General features: G+C 38.0%; 1 protein-coding gene across 1 annotated transcript in view; it reads right to left on the bottom strand.

The window, feature by feature from the left end:
* The window catches only part of DNAH6 (dynein axonemal heavy chain 6), a 319,440-nt gene that overhangs the window by 255,995 nt on the left and 44,026 nt on the right, over positions 1–19,419 (bottom strand). Inside the window, exons 5-10 of the mRNA XM_066267533.1 lie at positions 18,005–18,272; positions 10,065–10,199; positions 9,878–9,989; positions 9,101–9,218; positions 6,259–6,427; positions 2,848–2,964 (exon numbers count right to left, since the gene is read on the bottom strand). Of these exons, the coding sequence (XP_066123630.1) occupies positions 2,848–2,964; positions 6,259–6,427; positions 9,101–9,218; positions 9,878–9,989; positions 10,065–10,199; positions 18,005–18,272 (919 nt within the window). The remainder of the gene's footprint in view (positions 1–2,847; positions 2,965–6,258; positions 6,428–9,100; positions 9,219–9,877; positions 9,990–10,064; positions 10,200–18,004; positions 18,273–19,419) is intronic.

Below are 19,419 nucleotides of genomic sequence, written 5' to 3'. Positions count from 1 at the left end.
AATAGGAAAAAAAGAGTTGAAAAATATTGGAAAATGGGAAGAATTGAAAAAAAAGGAAGCCACAGGTAACTCAAAGAAGAACAAGCCCCAGGTAACTCAGGTAAGAGGTGAAGACTCAGGTAAATAATTTTCCTCTAGACTAAGCTCTATGTGTGTGTGTGTTAGAAAACTAGATGGGGGTGCATGCTAAGACTAATGACTCATAGTAAAAAAATTAGAAAATTCATGAGTGGTAGTCTTTTATAGTGACATTGACTGATTTTCGGTTACATGAAGTGAGATCTTACAGGTGGTGTGAACGTGTGAGTGTGGCGATTGTGCCCAGAGCCTCGCCCACAGCTTCATGTGCAGGAATTAAAAGACCAATGTGGCCTGTTAGATTAGCTATTATTAACAAGACAAGTAATAGCAAATGTTGGAGAGGCTGTGGAGAAAAAGGAACCCTCATCCACTGTTGGTGGGAATGTAAAGTAGTCCAACCATTATGGAAGAAAGTATGGTGGTTCCTCAAAAAACTGAAAATAGAACTACCTTATGACCCAGCAATCCCTCTACTGGGTATATACCCCAAAAACTCAGAAACATTGGTACGTAAAGACACATGCAGCCCCATGTTCATTGCAGCACTGTTCACAGTGGCCAGGAAATGGAAACAACCAAAAAGCCCGTCAATAGACGACTGGATAAAGAAGATGTGGCACATATACACTATGGAATACTACTCAGCCATAAGAAATGATGACATTGGATCATGTACAGCAAAATGGTGGGATCTTGATAACATTATACGAAGTGAAATAAGTAAATCAGAAAAAACCAGGAACTGCATTATTCCAAACGTAGGTGGGACATAAAAGTGAAACTAAGAGACATTGATAAGAGTGTGGTGGTTACGGGGGGGGGGGGGGGGGGGGGGGGGAGCGGGGAAAGGGAGAGGGAAAGGGGGAGGGGGAGGGGGACAAAGAAAACAAGAAAACAAGATAGAAGGTGACAGAGGACAATCTGACTTTGGGTGATGGGTATGCAACATAATTGAAAGACAAGATAACCTGGACTTGTTGATCTTTGAATATATGTAACCTGATTTATTGATGTCGCCCCATTAAAAAAATAAAATTAAAAAAAAAAAAGACCAATGTGGGCCAAAGAGTAATAAAGAGTAAACCTTAAAAAAAAGGAAATAGGGAGGGTCCAAGATTTTTAAGGTTTTTCACTTAAGGCTGAAGAAGTGCCAGCTGCTGTTGGAAGGACCTTTCTTCTGTCATCTGCTGCACAGCGCATCCGCCTCCCATGAGACGGAGATGAAATTCTGGCCAGGGAGGAACAGAAGAGCTTCTCTGTGCAGGAGTTCCTGAGCAAGACTCCAACCCCAGGGATCTCATCTGCATGTCCTTGTAAATATCCTAAAATGGCCTATCTGATAAACTACAGGATCATAGACTGCTGGTGTTGGAAGCAACCTTAAACTTCATCTGCCTTCTTATCTTATAGATGCATAAATGGAACCCCAGAGAGGGAAGTGGTTTCCCAAGGTCAAGGAGCTCAACTGTAAAGTGAAGATTAGAATCTAGAAAGTCTGATTAGTAATGTTTTTGTGCCACGGTATACCAGCTACCATCAGAAAATATAAACTCTGATCAGATTCCTAGTCTGTTCATGTACAAAATGTGGAAGGCAGAATCCTAAATTGGCTTCGAAGGTTCCCTCCCTCGGGTGTACTCACCCTGGAGGGTCCTCTCTTGACTCTGGGAGGGGCGTGGGAATATGAGGGGCTGCCACTCCCATGATTAGGTGACATTGAATGGAAACTTGAAGGGATTTTGCAGATATAATAAAGTTCCGATTCAGCTGAGTTAATCGTAAAGGATGCTGCTGCTGGTTGGATCTGACCGAATAGAGTGAAAGCCCCTAAAGGAGGGAGTGGGCCCTTCCTGAGGAGATGCTCTAGCTGGTCATGAAGACACAAAGACCCATCTGCTCATAGAGTGTGCCACACTCCAAGGAACTACAGGTCCTTTCTAGTAAGCTGATGCCAGCTGACATTCCTCAAGAAAACAAAGACTTCAGTCCCACAGCTGCATAGAGATGAATTTTTATAACAACCCGAGGGAACCTGGAAGTGGATCCATTTCCAGTCAAGCCTCTGTGGAGACCTCACCCCAGCCAATGCCTGAATGGCAGCCTGGAGAGGTCCTGGGGCAGAGGGTGAGCTACGCAATGCCTGGGCTCCTGAATGCAGAAACTGTGAGATTATAAATGCTTGCTTTTATAGCTGTCAAATTTGTGGTAATTTATTACACAGCAATAGGTAACTAAGACAGTAAAATTTTCTCAGATGCAGAGTACTTAAAAAGATTTCAAAAATGGTATTTATGACAGAGAGATTTCTTGAACTTTCATTGGGAGATGCCTATAATGAATTCTAAATTTTGTATAAAGGGTGTTCTCTAGATCAGTGGTTGGTCCCTAACCTTTTTTGGGCCACAGACCAGTTTAATGTCAGAAAATATTTTCACGGACCGGCCTTTAGTGTGGGATGGACAAATGTATCACGTGACCGAGACAAGCATCAAGAGTGAGTCTTAGACGGATGTAACAGAGGGAATCTGGTCATTTTTTAAAAATAAAACATCGTTCAGACTTAAATATAAATAAACCGGAAATAATGTAGGTTATTTATTCTTTCTCTGGGGACTGGTACCAAATGACTCACGGACCGGTACCAGTCCGCGGCCTGGGGGTTGGGGACCACTGCTCTAGATGGTGTCCCTACCAGGCCTCTAATCTGTCTCAAGTTAAGGAAAAAGTGCTAAACTTTTCGATGATGTGATATGAAGAAACACGCACCAGAAAGTCTTCCATAGAAGGCTCAAAAAGTAGTGACTGCACCGTCAAAATGAGTTCTGTGAGGAACATGGGGATGAGAGATTCATCTTCTTCCTGCTTCTCCATCATGGGGCCCCCCTGAAATGAACACAAGTGCAATGTTATCAAGATCCAAGCACCAGGGTGTAAAATAAAAAACTTCTCTATTACAAGCGGCATGCAAACTAAGCTTATATAATTAGCTGATTTTTTTTTTATCATAGTGGCATGTCTTTCAAAGGATACTACCACAAAAATGAAAAACTAAAGGCAGATATTGAAAAAAATATAAAATTTCTTTCCTTGAAAATATACTATTAACAAAATGGAAAGGCAAACAAGGAACTGAAAAAAATATATCTGTAATTTATAAAGCAGATAGAAGGCTAGTAATATTTAAATAGAAATATACTTGATATACTAAAAAGAAATATAGATTAATATTATAATAATTAATACATACATAGTAATATACTTAATAGAAAAATGGGCAAGGGACATAATATGACAGTTCTTAAATGGAATATACAAATGATCAATCAACTTCCTCCTTCTTTTCCTGAAGATAGTTTATTCAGTAATGACATTTACTGAGTATTTACTGTGTGTCAGGGAATGCTCAGCATTTATGTAAATCTCACACCAGCCATATGTAGCAGGTATCACTGTTACTCCCCTGCGAAAACAGAATCTGGAGAAGGATGCTTCTTAGTAAGTGGCAGACCCAGGTCTTTCTCATCATCACACCAAGCTCTTATCTCTGCACTGGGGCAGCATTTAAAGAAATATAACCTTTAAAAACAGTGACATACTACATACTTTACATCTATTAGATTAACAAGGGTGAAAATGAATGATACTAGCTGATAGATACGTGAATTCCAAACTGCCCTCTTGATGTTCCGCTTATCTGTCAGACCTCACCCTTACTGGACTATTGACCCTGAGACAGAGGAATTCCAAAAAGCTGAGAAGCCGCCCCAAGGAGGGGCTCCGGACATACCAGGACTATTGATTCAACACCCACATGCTCGAAGCCCCCCAAGGAGAAGCATTTCAGACATACCAGGACTTTTGCCTCAGTATCCCCTCAGGCTCTCCCAAACACTATATAACTCGCCCCTAGTCTGTAACCCGGTGCACTTCTCCTGGAGGAGTGCCCCAGCAGGTCTTTCTCCTCTAATAAAGCCTGCACGTCTGGTGATCGAGTGCCGTCTCATTCTTACACTAGCCAGTGTACGTGTGGGTAAATTCTCATTCTCAAACATTGCTAGGAAGGTTGCAATTTGACACGAAACTTTCTGGAGAGGTATGCATCAGCATCAGAGCTTTAACCAGTGAGCATAGTTCTGAGCCACAAATTCCACAGCTAGGAATTTCTTCCAAGGAGAAAAATCATAGATGGGTGAAGCATGTATAGATAAGGATGTTCTTCGCAGCATTATTTGTAGTGAGAAAGTGATCAATAAAATTATGTACTAATATTTACAATATATATAGTACATTTATATGTGAGAATATTATGTGAAAAAATATTGTATATTGACAGGAGATTTTTTACAAAACATTGCTAAATGGAAAAAACAGATGATAAATCAGTAAGAAAAATACAATAATCTTTTCTCCTTGGAAATGGTTATCTTTGGCTAGCAAAGGATACTTTCCTTTTATATTTCTGTATTTTTCAAATTTTCTGCTCTAGACAAATATTACTTTTAGAATGAAATAGTACTTAGAAAAAGGAAGAATTGAAATCAGGGGAAGAGAGGAAGCAATGAAAAGGAGTATGTGACTAACATTCAGCTTTTGGGAGAAAGGGAAGCTAGAGCAAAGAGGATCCCCCCTTGAAAATGCAGTTCAGTTTCTGGGGAGGGCATTGGGAATGGGAGGTAGGAAGCTTGACAGAACCAGGTAAGCATGTTTTGCAATGTTTTTAGGGTGGAGCTGGGAAAAACTTACTGAGAAATGTGGACATGAGGTAATATGATCTCTCAGTTATGCTAGAATAGAGTCAAATTTGTACTACTTCATCTCAAACATCTCAGATTACTCTGTGTGTCCAAGATCAACTTCCTCCCAAGAGGTTAGCCACTCAAAGCACAAAGGTTTGCTTCCATGATGTGCTTCCTGTCACACCTAAACCATTGCTTATTTCTTTCATTCATACCACCTTGCCTTCTGCTCTCTGCCAGCTAATGCCCATGATGCCTTCCAAACTATAAGCTTCTTTGGGGCAAGAATCCTGTTTATGTTTTCATCACTATATAGCCAACACCCAGTATAGGGATTGGAACACCGTAGTGTTGTAGTAATATATGTTATAGTAATTAAATATATAGATATATAAAAAACAAAAATATGGAAGATATATAAATGTAATTAAAATATAGTATTAAAAATAATTAAGAAAATTAAATTAAATTATGCCATCTGGATAGGAATTAATATAGTGGGTGCAGATGTGATAAACAGACTTTGAATTCCAAGCAGGGTCCAGTTAGTGTGTGTGTAAAGTTATACCTAGATAAAAAGTGGCTTGGTGTAAATTAACATAAATAAGAACATCTCAAAAAGTGGTTTGAGATATATATATATATATATAAAGTGGCTTGATATAAACATTTCAGTAGATAAACATAAAAGGGGTTCCCTGCGAGGAACTCCCAAAAAGGTGGTTTGAGGTGATAATCCTGTAGATTGACACCTGTTAGAAGGCATCGGCCAGAAAAGGTACTAAAGCTGAGGGGCCTGTGCTGCAGTAGTCGCCCAGACTCCAACGTGAACGTGAACTGTCTTCATGCTGCTCTAAGCTCTGACCAAAGACAGCCTAGAGGAGCACACCAACGGGGCCCCCTTAAGCTGTACTCGGGCACACCGAAAGGATTTGTGAGTAATAAATTGCCTTGTGATTATTGCAATTAACTCTGTGTGTCAGTCGTGTCTTTCTTCTGGTGGCAGTTAGTGTTAGCACTGATTAGTAGCATTCTCATAGCCGCCTCAAGAGTAGTCTTGAAGAGGCTGCCAGCCTGCTGATAAGCAGGAATGTCCCACTGCACAGGAAGTCGAATCAGGGATGCCTGATAAACGTAGAGCTTGGGCTCTACTGGAACACGTGGACACTTAAGAAATATTTGTTGAATGAACACATGAATAACCTTTAGCAAATTCCTATGAGGCAGCACCATTTAACACAGCGGATGCTTTCTGTATTAGATATTTGTTGACATGTTCCTTTCCATTCTGTCATTTTATATGCATATGGTAGGCTCTGATTACACTGTACAATCCTCTGAGCATTTTTCTCGCATTTGTCCAGTACACAGAAAATAGCATAGTAAGCGCTCAATCAATGTTAACCAATGAATTTTCTTAATTTTGTCTGGATGTACCTACCTTCTTATCAGTGACTTCAGGCTTCTCCTCAGTGATCCATTTCTGAATGACATCTGCTGAAGGTGTTCGTTTTAGCTTGTCAGTAAGGTAACTCAAAAGAGAGTTAACAGAATTTACTGTTAGCACGTGCATTGTGTTCTCAATTAGATAATCATTTAGACGAATAAAGCTTGAAAAGACAAAAAATATAGTTTGTTTTCTAAGTAATTACATATTTTTGAACGTGACTCTAAAGCAAGTACTTAAAATTTAAAATATAAATTCTCTTTTAATTTCCACTTAGATTACAATATCAGAGATTTATTGCACAGAAGAGTTGTTCTTTGGACATTCTTTATTTTAAAACAACATACTCAAATTATAAATATAGCATCAATTTAGCTAAGTATTCTAACTATTCAATAGGCTATTAATGAGCAATACAGTTGTTATGGAAAAAGCACTTAGCTCATTTTGCCAAAAGGGCCATAAGATTTTTTTAAAAAGCTTTAGAGAAGAAATCAGTAAGTATACAACATCTATAACTTATATTTTAAAGATAAATGTGTAAAATCTTTGCTGTTGGATTATGGCAATTGCTGACCCAAAGATGCAAATGTAGTATTTCCTTATTTGAGTGCTTAGAATGTAGGCTGAGTCAGTAAGACCTTCACAGTAGACTTTTATTTGGCTTAAGTGGAGCCCAAGGGGCCTCTAGTGCCTGGAGGCATATGGTGATGGCCTCAGGGACTGCTTCACTGAATTCTGTTGTGACACAATCTTATTACAGAAAATCTCATATACAAACTGATATACTGTGGAGATTTATTAACTAGATAACTGTAGAAGTTGGACTGAATTAGTGAGCACTGAGTAACAATAACCAGTGTTTTATAGTGCCACATACATTTCAGATAATGCTTGGTGACTTTGTTTGCAAGAGTTATTTGCAGTAATGAAGTCTTAGAATGACATGGAATCCAACCCTGGAACAATGGTAGGATCCAGCAGGTAAGCAGTGGCAGAGCTAACCCTAATGCGGGAGAGCCCCTGTAAGGCTCTGGAAGAAAGACTCTCCTCCCTGGCCTCAGTGGTGCTTTTCAGCTGGTTTGCGCTAGTTCAGTACAACCAATACCTAATTTTTGTTGAGTTAGGTGAACCAGTTGTTAAAATGGAACTTGTAGTCAGGGATCTCTCTAAAGTGGGTGCCTGGGCAGCTGCCCAATGTGGAAATCACAAATTTACATTCCTTACTCTTTTTTAATGTTCATCTGCACAACAGCATATTCTAAGTGCCCGTAGTAATGTTCATTTCACCCAGAAGTGAAAAAGATCGCAAGTGTAGATGCCAATCAAGAAGCAATATGGAAATGTCTTAAATAACAGTTTTATTGTTTTTTTGTCAGGTATTATTTAATATGTTTATTAATATTTTAAAACTCTTATAATCTAGTTTGTGTACTTCTTTAATTGTTCTTCTTTAGATATTAAATGCACAAAATAAACAACTACCTTTTAGCATATTGGTTTTTTTATACTTAAAACAGTCATTAGGGCAGTGTTGGGTAAAAAAGTTTTGTAAAGTGTTCTTAGGTTTGCTCACTTGTATGTTGTGTTGGCACGGGGGCAGCCCATGTGTGTACAGTCTGTGCTTGCCCTCAGGGCAGCAGATGGCAAATTGTGGATTGCTTTCATGCTTGGGAGGGGCCATTGTTTGCTATTGTTTGCCAGAGGAGTATTTGGACCTGGCCTGTGGCCTGTTTAGCTGGAGAGTTCTGAGGCTGGTGGGGGCCTGTGTGTCCAGTGAGTCCAGAGAATGAGTCCAGTGAGCCTGGAGTGCTGAGGGACTTGGGAGCCCTGAGAGAAAGGGAAGTAGTTTTCCCTGCCTGTTTGCTCATCCGCTATTATGAGACGCTAATAAACAGAATGGCCCACCATTTTCCGGCTCCACAGTTCCTTTCCCGTCTGCCCAAATCCAATGAGAACATGCCTGTGCATGGTGGCAGCCACTGGCCTTACAGGCAGAGAACCAGTTCTTAAATTATTTGAATCCCACCAATGCCTGGCCTCCCAGTTATAAAACTTTCCTTATGGAGACAGTGGAACTTTGTGTGCAATGAAGCTATGTACAAATCTCTGTGTGCCTGACTTCTTACCATAGCCAGCTCCATGCTCTGGGCCAGGCTAGTGGAAAACAAAGCCTTAGAAATCAAAGGGGATAGTCTCAGCCTTGGACATGCCCTCCTTTCTCTCTACCAGCTTGCCATTCCCAGATGCAGGCTTCTGGAACATGAATTCCAGTTACCTTATCTTCTAAATTCCTTATCACTATTAGTGAATCCTGTGATAAAGACTTAACTTTTAATAAAACTTGAGAATGAGAGATGCCCTGATTTTTCTTGAAAGAAAGAACAATCATGGCCCTGGCTGGTTGGCTTAGTGGTAAAGCATTGGCCTAGTGTATGGAAGTCCCGGGTTCAATTTCTGGTCAGGGCACAGAGGAGAAGCAACCATCTGCTTCTCCATCCCTCTCCCTCCTCCTTCTCTCTCTTTCTCTCTCTCTTTCTCCCTTCAGCAGCCATGGCTCAAATGGTTTGAACAAGTTGGCCCTGGACACTGAGGATGGCACCATGGCCTCACCTCAGACACTAAAATAGCTTGGTTGCCAAACAACAGAGCAGTGGCCCAAGATTGGCAGAGCATCCCCCAGTAGGGGGCTTGCTGGCTAAATCCTAATTGGGGCATATGCAGGAATCTGTCTCTCTGCCTCCACACCTCCCACTTCATAAAAAGAAAGAAAGAAAGAAAGAAAGAAAGAAAGAAAGAAAGAAAGAAAGAAAGAAAGAAAGAAAGAATCATTTACCATGTCAGCCTCATGCAATGATGCCTTTTGCTGGCCTGCTCAGTGTATGTCATTTTCTCAGAGATTGCATAAGCAGGCAACTCAAGGATACTTCTACTTTCTGGTGCTTTATAATAATCTAAGAACAGCAAAAGATACAACAAGAATTCTTCTGTAAAAATTCCAGTTTTTCCTCCACTATGATTAAAAGACATACAAAATTAAAAAAAAATGCTTTGGTTCATGAGATAATTTAAACTCCAGAAACAGTTCCATTATCCAAAAGAATTTCACGTCAAAGGATTTCAACTCAACGAATGACTGTAGACAGTTTATTAACATTCACTTTAACAGAATTTGATCTGTGTACCATGATCTCTTTTCCAGGAACCTTTTACCCTCTTTTTCCAACTGCATCTTAGTTTACTCTTTGGAGTACAATGCTTGCTGGGGCCAATCCTGAGGGACATCCATCCCTTAATTTTAACAGACTATTGTCTGTACTAGTAGGTTAGACATACCTTTAAGCACAGAGGCTCTGAGTCCACTATCAAATGCTTGTGAAATAATGGTTCTATAACTCGTTTAGAAGTTCTGTACATAAGCAGCAATAATGCAAGGAAAATGAACTATTTACTATTTTTTTCCCTCTACAATATACACTCAATTTATACTCTATCCAGTAAGTTTGGAAGAATTAGAAAATAGGATCATTATTTATACTTAAGAAAAGTAAAATAGAGTTAGTATTTTAGAAAGCCACCACTCTGACCTGTTAAAACCCTTTCCCCCTCCTACCATCTTGAAGACAGTCATCAGGAGTAAACCCTGAAGCATTCAGAGCAATGCGACAAGCCTTCCTCACCACGTCTCTTGCCACGCTTCTAAATTCGTGTAGGCGCTCTGTCACCTAGACATTGATGACATGCGTCATTAGTGGTACCAAAGTAACAATAATATAAAAAAAATCTTGAAGAGCCCCTACCTCTTCCAGGCGTATGATTTGCGCAGCCTTAAATTCTTGCAGGGTGTAGGTGTGACCTTTTTCAATATAGCAAAGCCCCATAAAATTCAACTGATAACATAGTTCCTTTATTTTAAGAACAGCTGGTCGCAAATGCTGAATGAAAATAGAAATATATCATTAATTAGTTAAATAAAGCTTGTCTTTTAAAAATATAAAGTTATCTGAAAAATAAGAATGGTTGTTAAAGAAAATAAATAGCTCTATATATTAACTTTAGCTGTAACTACATGTGCATACAGTAAAAGTAACACTTCTAAAATTTTCTTCTAAAGGTATTCTGTGAATTATCAAATTTAATTTGTCTAAATTACTTTCTTTTTATTTTGAATACATGTCCTTTTAGCTATGAAACCAAGGGCAAGTCACAGAGGACTTAGTAAATCTTAGATATCACTAGATTTGGCCAATGGCTACTAAAATATTCTTTGTGTTACCTTTAAGTTTTTACAATGTCTAGTCACTATGATAATGGAGGGGCTCAACTATTGATCTAAGACAGTGATTTTCAACTTTTTCATCTTATGGCACACATAAACTGATTACTAATATTCTGTGGCACAACAAAAAAATATATTTTTTGCCAACCTGACAAAAAAATAGGTATAATTTTGATTCACTCACACCAGATGCCTATTGTTGTGCTGGCTGTTGTAATTTTTTTACTTGACAAAGGGAAAAGGAGTCAGTGCCCATGATAGTCAGATATTGCATGCTTTAAGAATTCTTGCAGCACACCGGCTGAAAATTGCTGGTGACAGAAACCAATTTAAATTTCTGGTGGGTAAAAAGTTGCTGAAAGGAAAGTTCAGTCACTATTGAAATCCTATCTTGCAATGTGAGCTAGGAGAGTGAGTGGAAAGATTTGTGAAATTCTGCTACATGAACTTAATTTAATCTTTCTCTGTGCCAACATAGTAACAGTTCTAGGCTGCTGGTTTCCAAGGCACATGTTCTAAGAATGTCCCAAGGATATTAATTCTGACTTCTCCTAATCTGACATTGATGGTTTGCCAAAAAGTGAGACTTTTGACAGTGTGGAATTTTTTTGGAAGAAAAAAATATATATAATCTAAGGAATTACTTTAGCTTAACCTAAATACTGTACCTGGCTGTCAGCATAAAGGACAGATGTGAAAGCTGATGTGAATATACGAGATTGGAGATGTTTCTCCCTCCCCCAGCCTGCCTTGTTGTTTCTGCTATTACTAAGTTTCAGATGGGTCTGGGTCAGGTGGTTCATTCTTGGGCTATTATATCAATAGCGACCATTGATGGTGAGAAAGATTAAGCATTATTTTAAGTTATCAGCAGGCTTGTAAGAGGAGGAAGAATTTATCACCTAGATGGTGGGTTCCAATATGTAAAAGGTTGAGTTGGCTATAATTTTTGCTGCCCAAGACACTTCTCCTGACCTATCTACAATTCTTCCAGGTGATAGAATCCCTCTTTTCTTGGCAAAACTCCTTACCATGTGGTTTTGATAAGGCTGACCCTCATTTCTTCATCACTGGAATGAAGAATGGCAAGTATTCACACCTGGCTTATCCGAGTACTAGCTGTGCAGTGATTGGATCAGGATTGGGCATGTGGCCCAGCTGAGTCAATCAGTGTTCTCTCCAGCAAGGGATAGTCTCTTTTCATTAAAAGAGTCAGCTGCAACTCGAGCTGGAGTTGGTGCTTATTCTAAGAGCCCAACTGAGAATGAAATAGATGCAGAGAAATACAGAACTGAAATACGGAGAGAGGAAAAAATAAAGATGACAAAATCTCATTTGGTCTTCTAAATTTGCCATGCATAAAGGTATTCACCCCTTGAACTTTATTATATGAGCTTTTGTTTGTTATTGTTGTTGTTAGCGTTCATTTAAACTGAGTTTTAACCAGTGGCACTGAAATGAATGTCAGTACTTCACCGATGGATAATCAGTGTTACTCACCTGGGGCTTGGTGCCTAGGTAAGAAAGCCCATGGGGAAACATAACAGAATTTGGAGGATAAGTAGAAGAGCTGTATTTGCTATAAAAAACAATCTATGAAATCAGGGCTATGCCAAGCCACTGTGTCTTTGAGTGGAATGCAGGAACCCTTTGGATCCGCTAGTCTTGCATTCATCTGGGCACCAAACCTTTACTTTGCCCTATGCTGAGTCATCGGAACCTCTGGGTGATCCGTACGATTTGGCACTGAGAAAACCAACTACAGTTCTAGGTCTTGCTCCAGCCAGAGGCTGTGGGCTCATGTGTTCTCATGTACATTTCTGACCCAGTGTAGAAAATACTACAGCAAAAGGGACAAGGGACAGCCCTTCATGAGTGGAGGAAGAGTTGTGTAAAAGTACGAAATTAAGATTGGTTTGTCTGCAAAGCAAAGACTGACTAAAAATAAAAAATGAAATAATTTTAATTACAAAGGGACATTCAAATTAAAATAAATGAATGATAGTATTTGAGTGAATGTAAAAGTAACAGAAAACTGCCTGATAGTATTATGTACAACCAAATGACACACTATTAGAAAACCAGCAAAATGATTTAGCACTGAGCAGGTTAAAATCATGTGTAGCATTGAATAATACTGAAAAGTTAATACTAAATCCACACCTAAGTGAAACCTGAAAATGTAGGAGACAGAAGACACTTACAGAAAGGAGGCATAGGCCCAGATGGCTTTGTAAATTGTAGCAAACATTTTAAAAAATGAATACCAATTCTTTATAAGTGCTTTCAAAAATGAGAACATTTCCCAACTCATTCTATAAAGCCAATATTACCTTAATACTAAGACCAGACAAACATATCCCAAGGAAAGAAAAAACGTTACACCAATCTTCCTTATGAAAATATATTATGCAAATATCCTAGAAAATCAAGTCTAATAATATATAAATGAATTACACAGAATGACCAAATATGATTTATCTCAGGGATGTAAAGTTGATTTAATATCTGAAAATCAATTATAAAAAATTATACCAATAGAATAAAGGAAGGAAAATTACATAATAATCTCAATAGGTGCAGAATAAGCATTTGACAGAATGAGAATGACTTCCACAATTAGGAAAAGAAAGCAATTTTTTCATCACATTACAGTTAATGGTGAAAGGCTCAATGCTTTCCCCCTAAGGTCAGAAACAAGACAAGTATTTCTGCTCTTTCCACTTCTATACACCAGAAGGTTTTCGTCAGGAAATTTAAGCAAGAAAATTAAAGTCACCCATATTGGGAAGGAGGAGTAAAACTACTTGCAGAAGACATATTCTTGTTCATAGAATAGTCTAAGTAATACAGACACACATTACCTAAACCATTAGAGTCAAACATAAATTCTTTAAGGTTTCAGGAAACAGGCTCAACATACAAAAATAAAATATATTGTTATATTTTAATTACAAAGGGACATTAAAGGATTACACACACACACACTATATATATATACATATATATATACTATTTACATACAGCCTATGAATGTATTATATATACATGAAAAATCTAAAATAAAATAAAAAAACAATTCCCTTTACAATAGTATCAGAAAGAATAAAGGAATAAAGCTAATAAGGAAATGCAAAACATATACTCTGAAAACTACAAAAGATTGTTGTAAGAAATTCAAGTAGATCTAAATAAATGGGAAGGCGTCAAATAAATGGGAAGGCATCATATGTTCATGGACCAGAAAAGATAATATTGTTAAAATGACAGTACTTTCAAAATTCACCTACAGCTTTAAGTAATCCCTATCAAAATGACAACTGGATTCTTTGCAGAAATTGATGAGCTGATGTTAAAATTCATGTGGAAATTCAAGGAGCCCAGGGGACTCCCACTTCCTAATTTTACAATTTACTACAAAGCTACAGTATTCAACACAGTGTGTTACTGGCAGAAAAATACAGATACATAGAATACAATTGAAACACCCTCACATTTATAGTCAGTTGATTTTTGGCAAGGGTGTCAAGACAATTCAGTGTGGAAAGGACAGTCTTTGCAACAAGTAGTGCTGGGACAACTCGATAGCCACGTGCAAAGGAATGAAATTAACATGAGATGCATCAAAGAACTAAACATAAGAGCTAAAACTATACAACAATTAGAAGGAAACTTAAGGGTAAATCTTTGTGACCTTGGTTAAGGGAAGGTTTTTAGATATAACACCAAAAGCACGAGCAACAAAAGAAAAAAAATGGGTAAAATAAATATCATCAAAATTCAGAATTTTTTGCCCGACTAGGCGGTGGCGCAGTGGATAGAGCATCGAACTGCGATGTGGAGGACCCAGGTTTGAGACCCCGAGGTCACCAGCTTGAGCGTAGGCTCATCTGGTTTGAGCAAAAGCTCACCAGCTTGGACCTAAGGTTGCTGGCTTGAGCAAGGGGTTACTCGGTCTGCTGAAGGCCCACCGTCAAGGCACATATGAGAAAGCAATCAATGAACAACTAAGGTGTCGCAATGAAAAACTGATCATTGATGCTTCTCATCTCTCTCCATTCCTGTCTGTTTGTCCCTATTTATCCTTCTCTCTGACTCTCTGTCTCTGTAAAAAAAAAAATCAAAAAAAAAAATCAGAATTTTCGTGCTTCAAAGAGTACCAACAAGAAATGAAAAGGCAGCCCACATAATGGGAGAAAAAAATCCTTCAAATCATACATCTGATTAGGAATTTGTACCCAGAATATATATATAAAGAACTCTGAAAATTCAATAGTAAAATAACCAGTACCCAATTTAAAAATGGACAAATTATCTGAATAAATAATTCTCCAAATACAATAAACAAATAGCCAATAGGCACATGAAAAGATGCTCAATATCATTAGTCATCAGGAAAATACAAATAAAAATCATAACAAGATCCTACTTCAGAGCCAGTAGGAATGACTATAATGAATAAGACAAATCTAATGATAATATGAAGAAACTGAAGCCCTTATATGCTGTTGATGGGAATATAAAGTCGTGCAGTAGATTTGGAAAACTCTTTTGTGGTTCCTCAAAAGGTTAAATACAGAGTTACTGATAACCCAGCAATTCCACTCCTAGGGAAATAAAACATATGTCCAGATAAAAACATTTGTACACAAATGTTAATAGCAGCATCATTCATAATAGCCAGAAAATGTGAGCAAACAAAATATACATCAATAGATGGATGAATAAATAAAATATGTATACTCACAAAATAAAATATTATTGGCCAATAAAAAGAAATGCTGCCTGACCAGGCAGTGGCGCAGTGGATAGTGTCAGACAGGGACACAGAGGACCCAGGTTTGTAATGAGGTCACCAGCTTGAGTGTGGGCTCATCTGGTTTGAGCAAGGCTCACCAGCTTGAGCCCAAGGTCACTGGCTTGAGCAAGGGGTCACTAGCTCTGCCATAGCCCCCAGGTCAAGGCACATATGAGAAAGCAATCAATGAACAACTGAGGTGCCACAACGAAGAACTGATGCTTCTCATCTCTCTCCCTTCCTGTCTCTCTGTTCCTGTCTGTCCCTCTCTCTGTCTCTGTCACACACACACACACACACACAAATACTATGCTACAACATAGCTGAGTCTTGAAAACATTATGCTAAGTGAAAAAAGCCAGTCACAAAGAACCATGTATTACATGGTTGCATTTATATAAAACCACGTATTACATGGTTCCATTTATATGATTTATGGTACAGAATAGGCAAATCAATAGAGACAAAAGTAGATTAGTGGTTACCTAGAGCTGGGTGGTTGGGGGGAGTTAAGGAAAAATAGAGAGTGACCAATAATGGGTAATAGGGTTTCTTTTTGCAGTGATAGAAATGTTCTAAAATTTACTGTGGTAATGGTCAATCAAAATTGAGAAAATACTAAAGTCATTAAATTATATAGTACATAAATTATATTTCAATAAAGTTATAAGAAAATGTAGGCACAAGTGTTGGTTACTAAAAACCAATTATAAAAAGAAAAATTTCAAGGACAGCTCCACATATCCTTTCAATATAGTCTGAGAGAATCAGCCCCACCCTTTCCAATTAACTAATGACAAATGTAAGACTAGTGGTAAGTGTGTGAGTAATTATAACATCTGATATCTAAGCCAACACAATGGGTCTGTTATTTAGGTCAATCTAAGATTTAATAGATGAGAACTTTCTAGTCTCCTAGGACTACATTTAATGCTAAAACATTATTGATATGTAAATTCTAGAGGGAAGGGGGAGGGGGAGCAGGGGGTATACAAAGGGACACAGACGTGGGGGGTGAGGGTGTATATTCAGTGGGACACTTGAATCCAAGTAAACACAATAAATTAAAATTAATAAAAATTAAAATAAACATTATTGATATGAATGGTGGACCAAGAATGACAATTCTCAACACATAAGGGAACAGCCTTAAGGATTAATAGAGATTAATTTTAGAGACAAAAGCAGGAAGAATTAATTTTACATACCTAGTAACAAATTTGTGAAATGTGTAGTGTCCAAGACATGGCAAAAGATGAAAGGGGGTAAAAAGATAGTAAAACAGGTTCAAATGACTGAAGGATCCTTCATGAAATCAGAGATCTAGGGGTTGAGTTTGATATCAAGAAGGATTAGAATATCTTTCACAACTCAGAATGCTGGATGGAATGGACCTCAGATGAGATGGTTCATTTTAAGCATTTGTCTTGCACTAATATAGTATCTATGTTAGCCACATTGCTCTAGTGCTTCTTTACTGTATGACTGATATCTTGATCACACTCTTTCAGATTACTATATCCAAAATGAAGGAAATGACCAATAAAAAGCAAACTCAAAACTTCTGATTTGAGAGGGTGGTGACTCCGTGTCACAGAAATGAACAGCTGAGGACCTAGTACTCTGAACATGACATTAATGGAAATTCCAGTTCATCCCGGGTCCAAATAGAAAGCTTCTGAGGTAAGTTGAAATTAGTGAGTAGGTATAGATTTTAAAATAAGGCCACATACCCTTGAATGGTAACTTTTATCATGATTACCTACCCTACCTTCCAACATAAATATTAAAAATTTGCCTACCGTCTGAATCCATAGTAGGGGAATACATATGATATATTGGAAGGTTCTGATCCATGAAAACAGGCCCCAAATTATTTTGGACCATAAATTCCAGAGTATCTCAAAGCTAAGAAGAGGTAACAGAGGTACCCAGCCTACTCTGCTCAAAAGAATACACAAATTACCTGATCAACAATAAAAGGGGTCATGAGTCCAAACCTGATTCTGCCTTTTTTTTTTTTTTTTGACAGAGACAGAGAGAGAGTCAGAGAGAGGGACAGATAGGAACAGACAGGAAGGGAGAGAGATGAGAAGCATCAATTCTTTGTTGAGGCTCCTTAGGTGTTCAGTGATTGCTTTCTCATATGTGCCTTGACTGGGGGGGGGGGCTACATCAGAGTGAGTGACCCATTGCTCAAGCCCATGACCTTGGGCTTCAAGCCAGCGACTTTTGGGCTCAAGCCAGCGACCATAGGGTTCTATCTAAGATCCTACGCTCAAGCCAGTGACCCCTCACTCAAGCTGGTGAGGCTGCGCTCAAGCCAGATGTGCTCAAGCTGGTGACCTTGGAGTTTTGAGCCTGGGTCCTCCACATCCTAGTCTGACACTCTATCCACTGCACCACTGCCTGGTCAGGTTGATTCTCCTTTTTATAAAGGGGACCAACTCTCATACTTTTGCATTTTACAACCCTGGTTAAATGCAGAAACACTTCCAGACTCTTACATGATGACAAGATAGAAATTGTTATCATTCAATTAATGTTAAATAATGTATCAGATGAAATATTCTATTTCAGGGACAGTCTAATATATCAACATGTGTAATAGATTCACACTTTGTTTCTCTGCAATGATTTTAAAATGATTAACAAATACACACCTCATTAACAATGAACAAATTTTTCTGCAGAGATTCCCGACATCCACTGATCTTCTTGGAGCGCACATTCTTCTTCCACACACTGAAAGCCTTCCACTTCCGGAAAAGTGAAAATATGGGAATCTTAGTGAGTGCTCTGTGATATCGGTACTCCTGTTCCCATCGATCAATTTCGATAAATTCAATGTCGTTATTATAAATGTGTGTTACTGCATTTTTGCTAATAGTATAGTAGTCATTTTTATTGATGTTCTCATAATTTACGACTCTATGAACAAATAAAAATTGGGGCAAATGAATATAGTATTCAATACAAAATTATGTGATTATAATACTTTTTTGGGTCAACAAGATAAAATATTTCTAGAAAACAAGTATATTTTAAAAATTTTAAAACTCTGACAAACTACTTTTAGATTGAATAAATTACCAAGAAAAAGAGGGGGAGATTTAAAAAAAAATTCTTTTTAACAACAGTTGGACTTATAGTTCTTAAAGGTTTCACAAACTTGGTGATGTAGTTCATAATTTAAATTACATAATTTTTTGTGTGACAGAGACAGAGAAAGGGACGAATGGGGACAGACAGACAGGAAGGAGAGATGAGAAGCATCACTTCTCTTTGTTGTAGCACCTTAGTTGTTCACTGATTTCTTTCTTATATCTGTCTTGACCAGGGGGCTACAGCAGAGTGAGTGACCTTTGCTCAAGGCAGCGACCTTAGGCTTCAAGCCAGTGTGACCTTGGGCTCAAGCTAGCGAACATGGGGTCATGTCTATGATATGCTCAAGCTAGCGACCATGTGTTCAAGTCGGCAACCTTGGGGTTTCAAACCTGGGTCATCTGCATTCCAGTCCAATGCTCTATTCACTGCACCATTGCTGGTCAGGCTAAATTACATATTTTTAAAAAAAAAATCAATTACAGATTTTTACATAAAAGCTACATGAAAATAAGTTGTTTTTATAATCAAGTCTATATTTAATTATAGTGTAAAAAAGTTTTACACTACTCAATATTGACAGAATTATGAGAAAGATCAAAGCAGGAAAATATAAATTAAATAGTATTAGAATCAAGACCCAGATTTAGCTAAAAATATGTCCAATTTATCACATAATATACTTATTATTGAGAAATTGGTTTTTCAAGATACCTCTCTTTCAAGTGCCTTCAAGAGCATACTTCAACCTTATACACTACAGGAAATATCAAGTAAAGAAGAAAAACAAGTATCGTATAAAAAAGGAGTAGGGACTGGTACAGGAAACAAGGTAAGGAGAAGAGAAAGAGCCAATTCTCTGGAACTTCTTAAAATAAGAACTTGCCAAGAGGCAAAAATATATTTTCCGTGATTTTAGCTTAAACATTGAAATGTTGAATGCAACTTAAATACTGAATAGTAGAACAAGTAT

The sequence above is a fragment of the Saccopteryx bilineata genome, chromosome 3 (genome assembly GCF_036850765.1).
Source record: "Saccopteryx bilineata isolate mSacBil1 chromosome 3, mSacBil1_pri_phased_curated, whole genome shotgun sequence".
Lineage (NCBI taxonomy): Eukaryota > Metazoa > Chordata > Mammalia > Chiroptera > Emballonuridae > Saccopteryx > Saccopteryx bilineata.
Note: the sequence above shows the minus strand (reverse complement) of the source record. Positions and strands in the feature narration are given on the sequence as shown.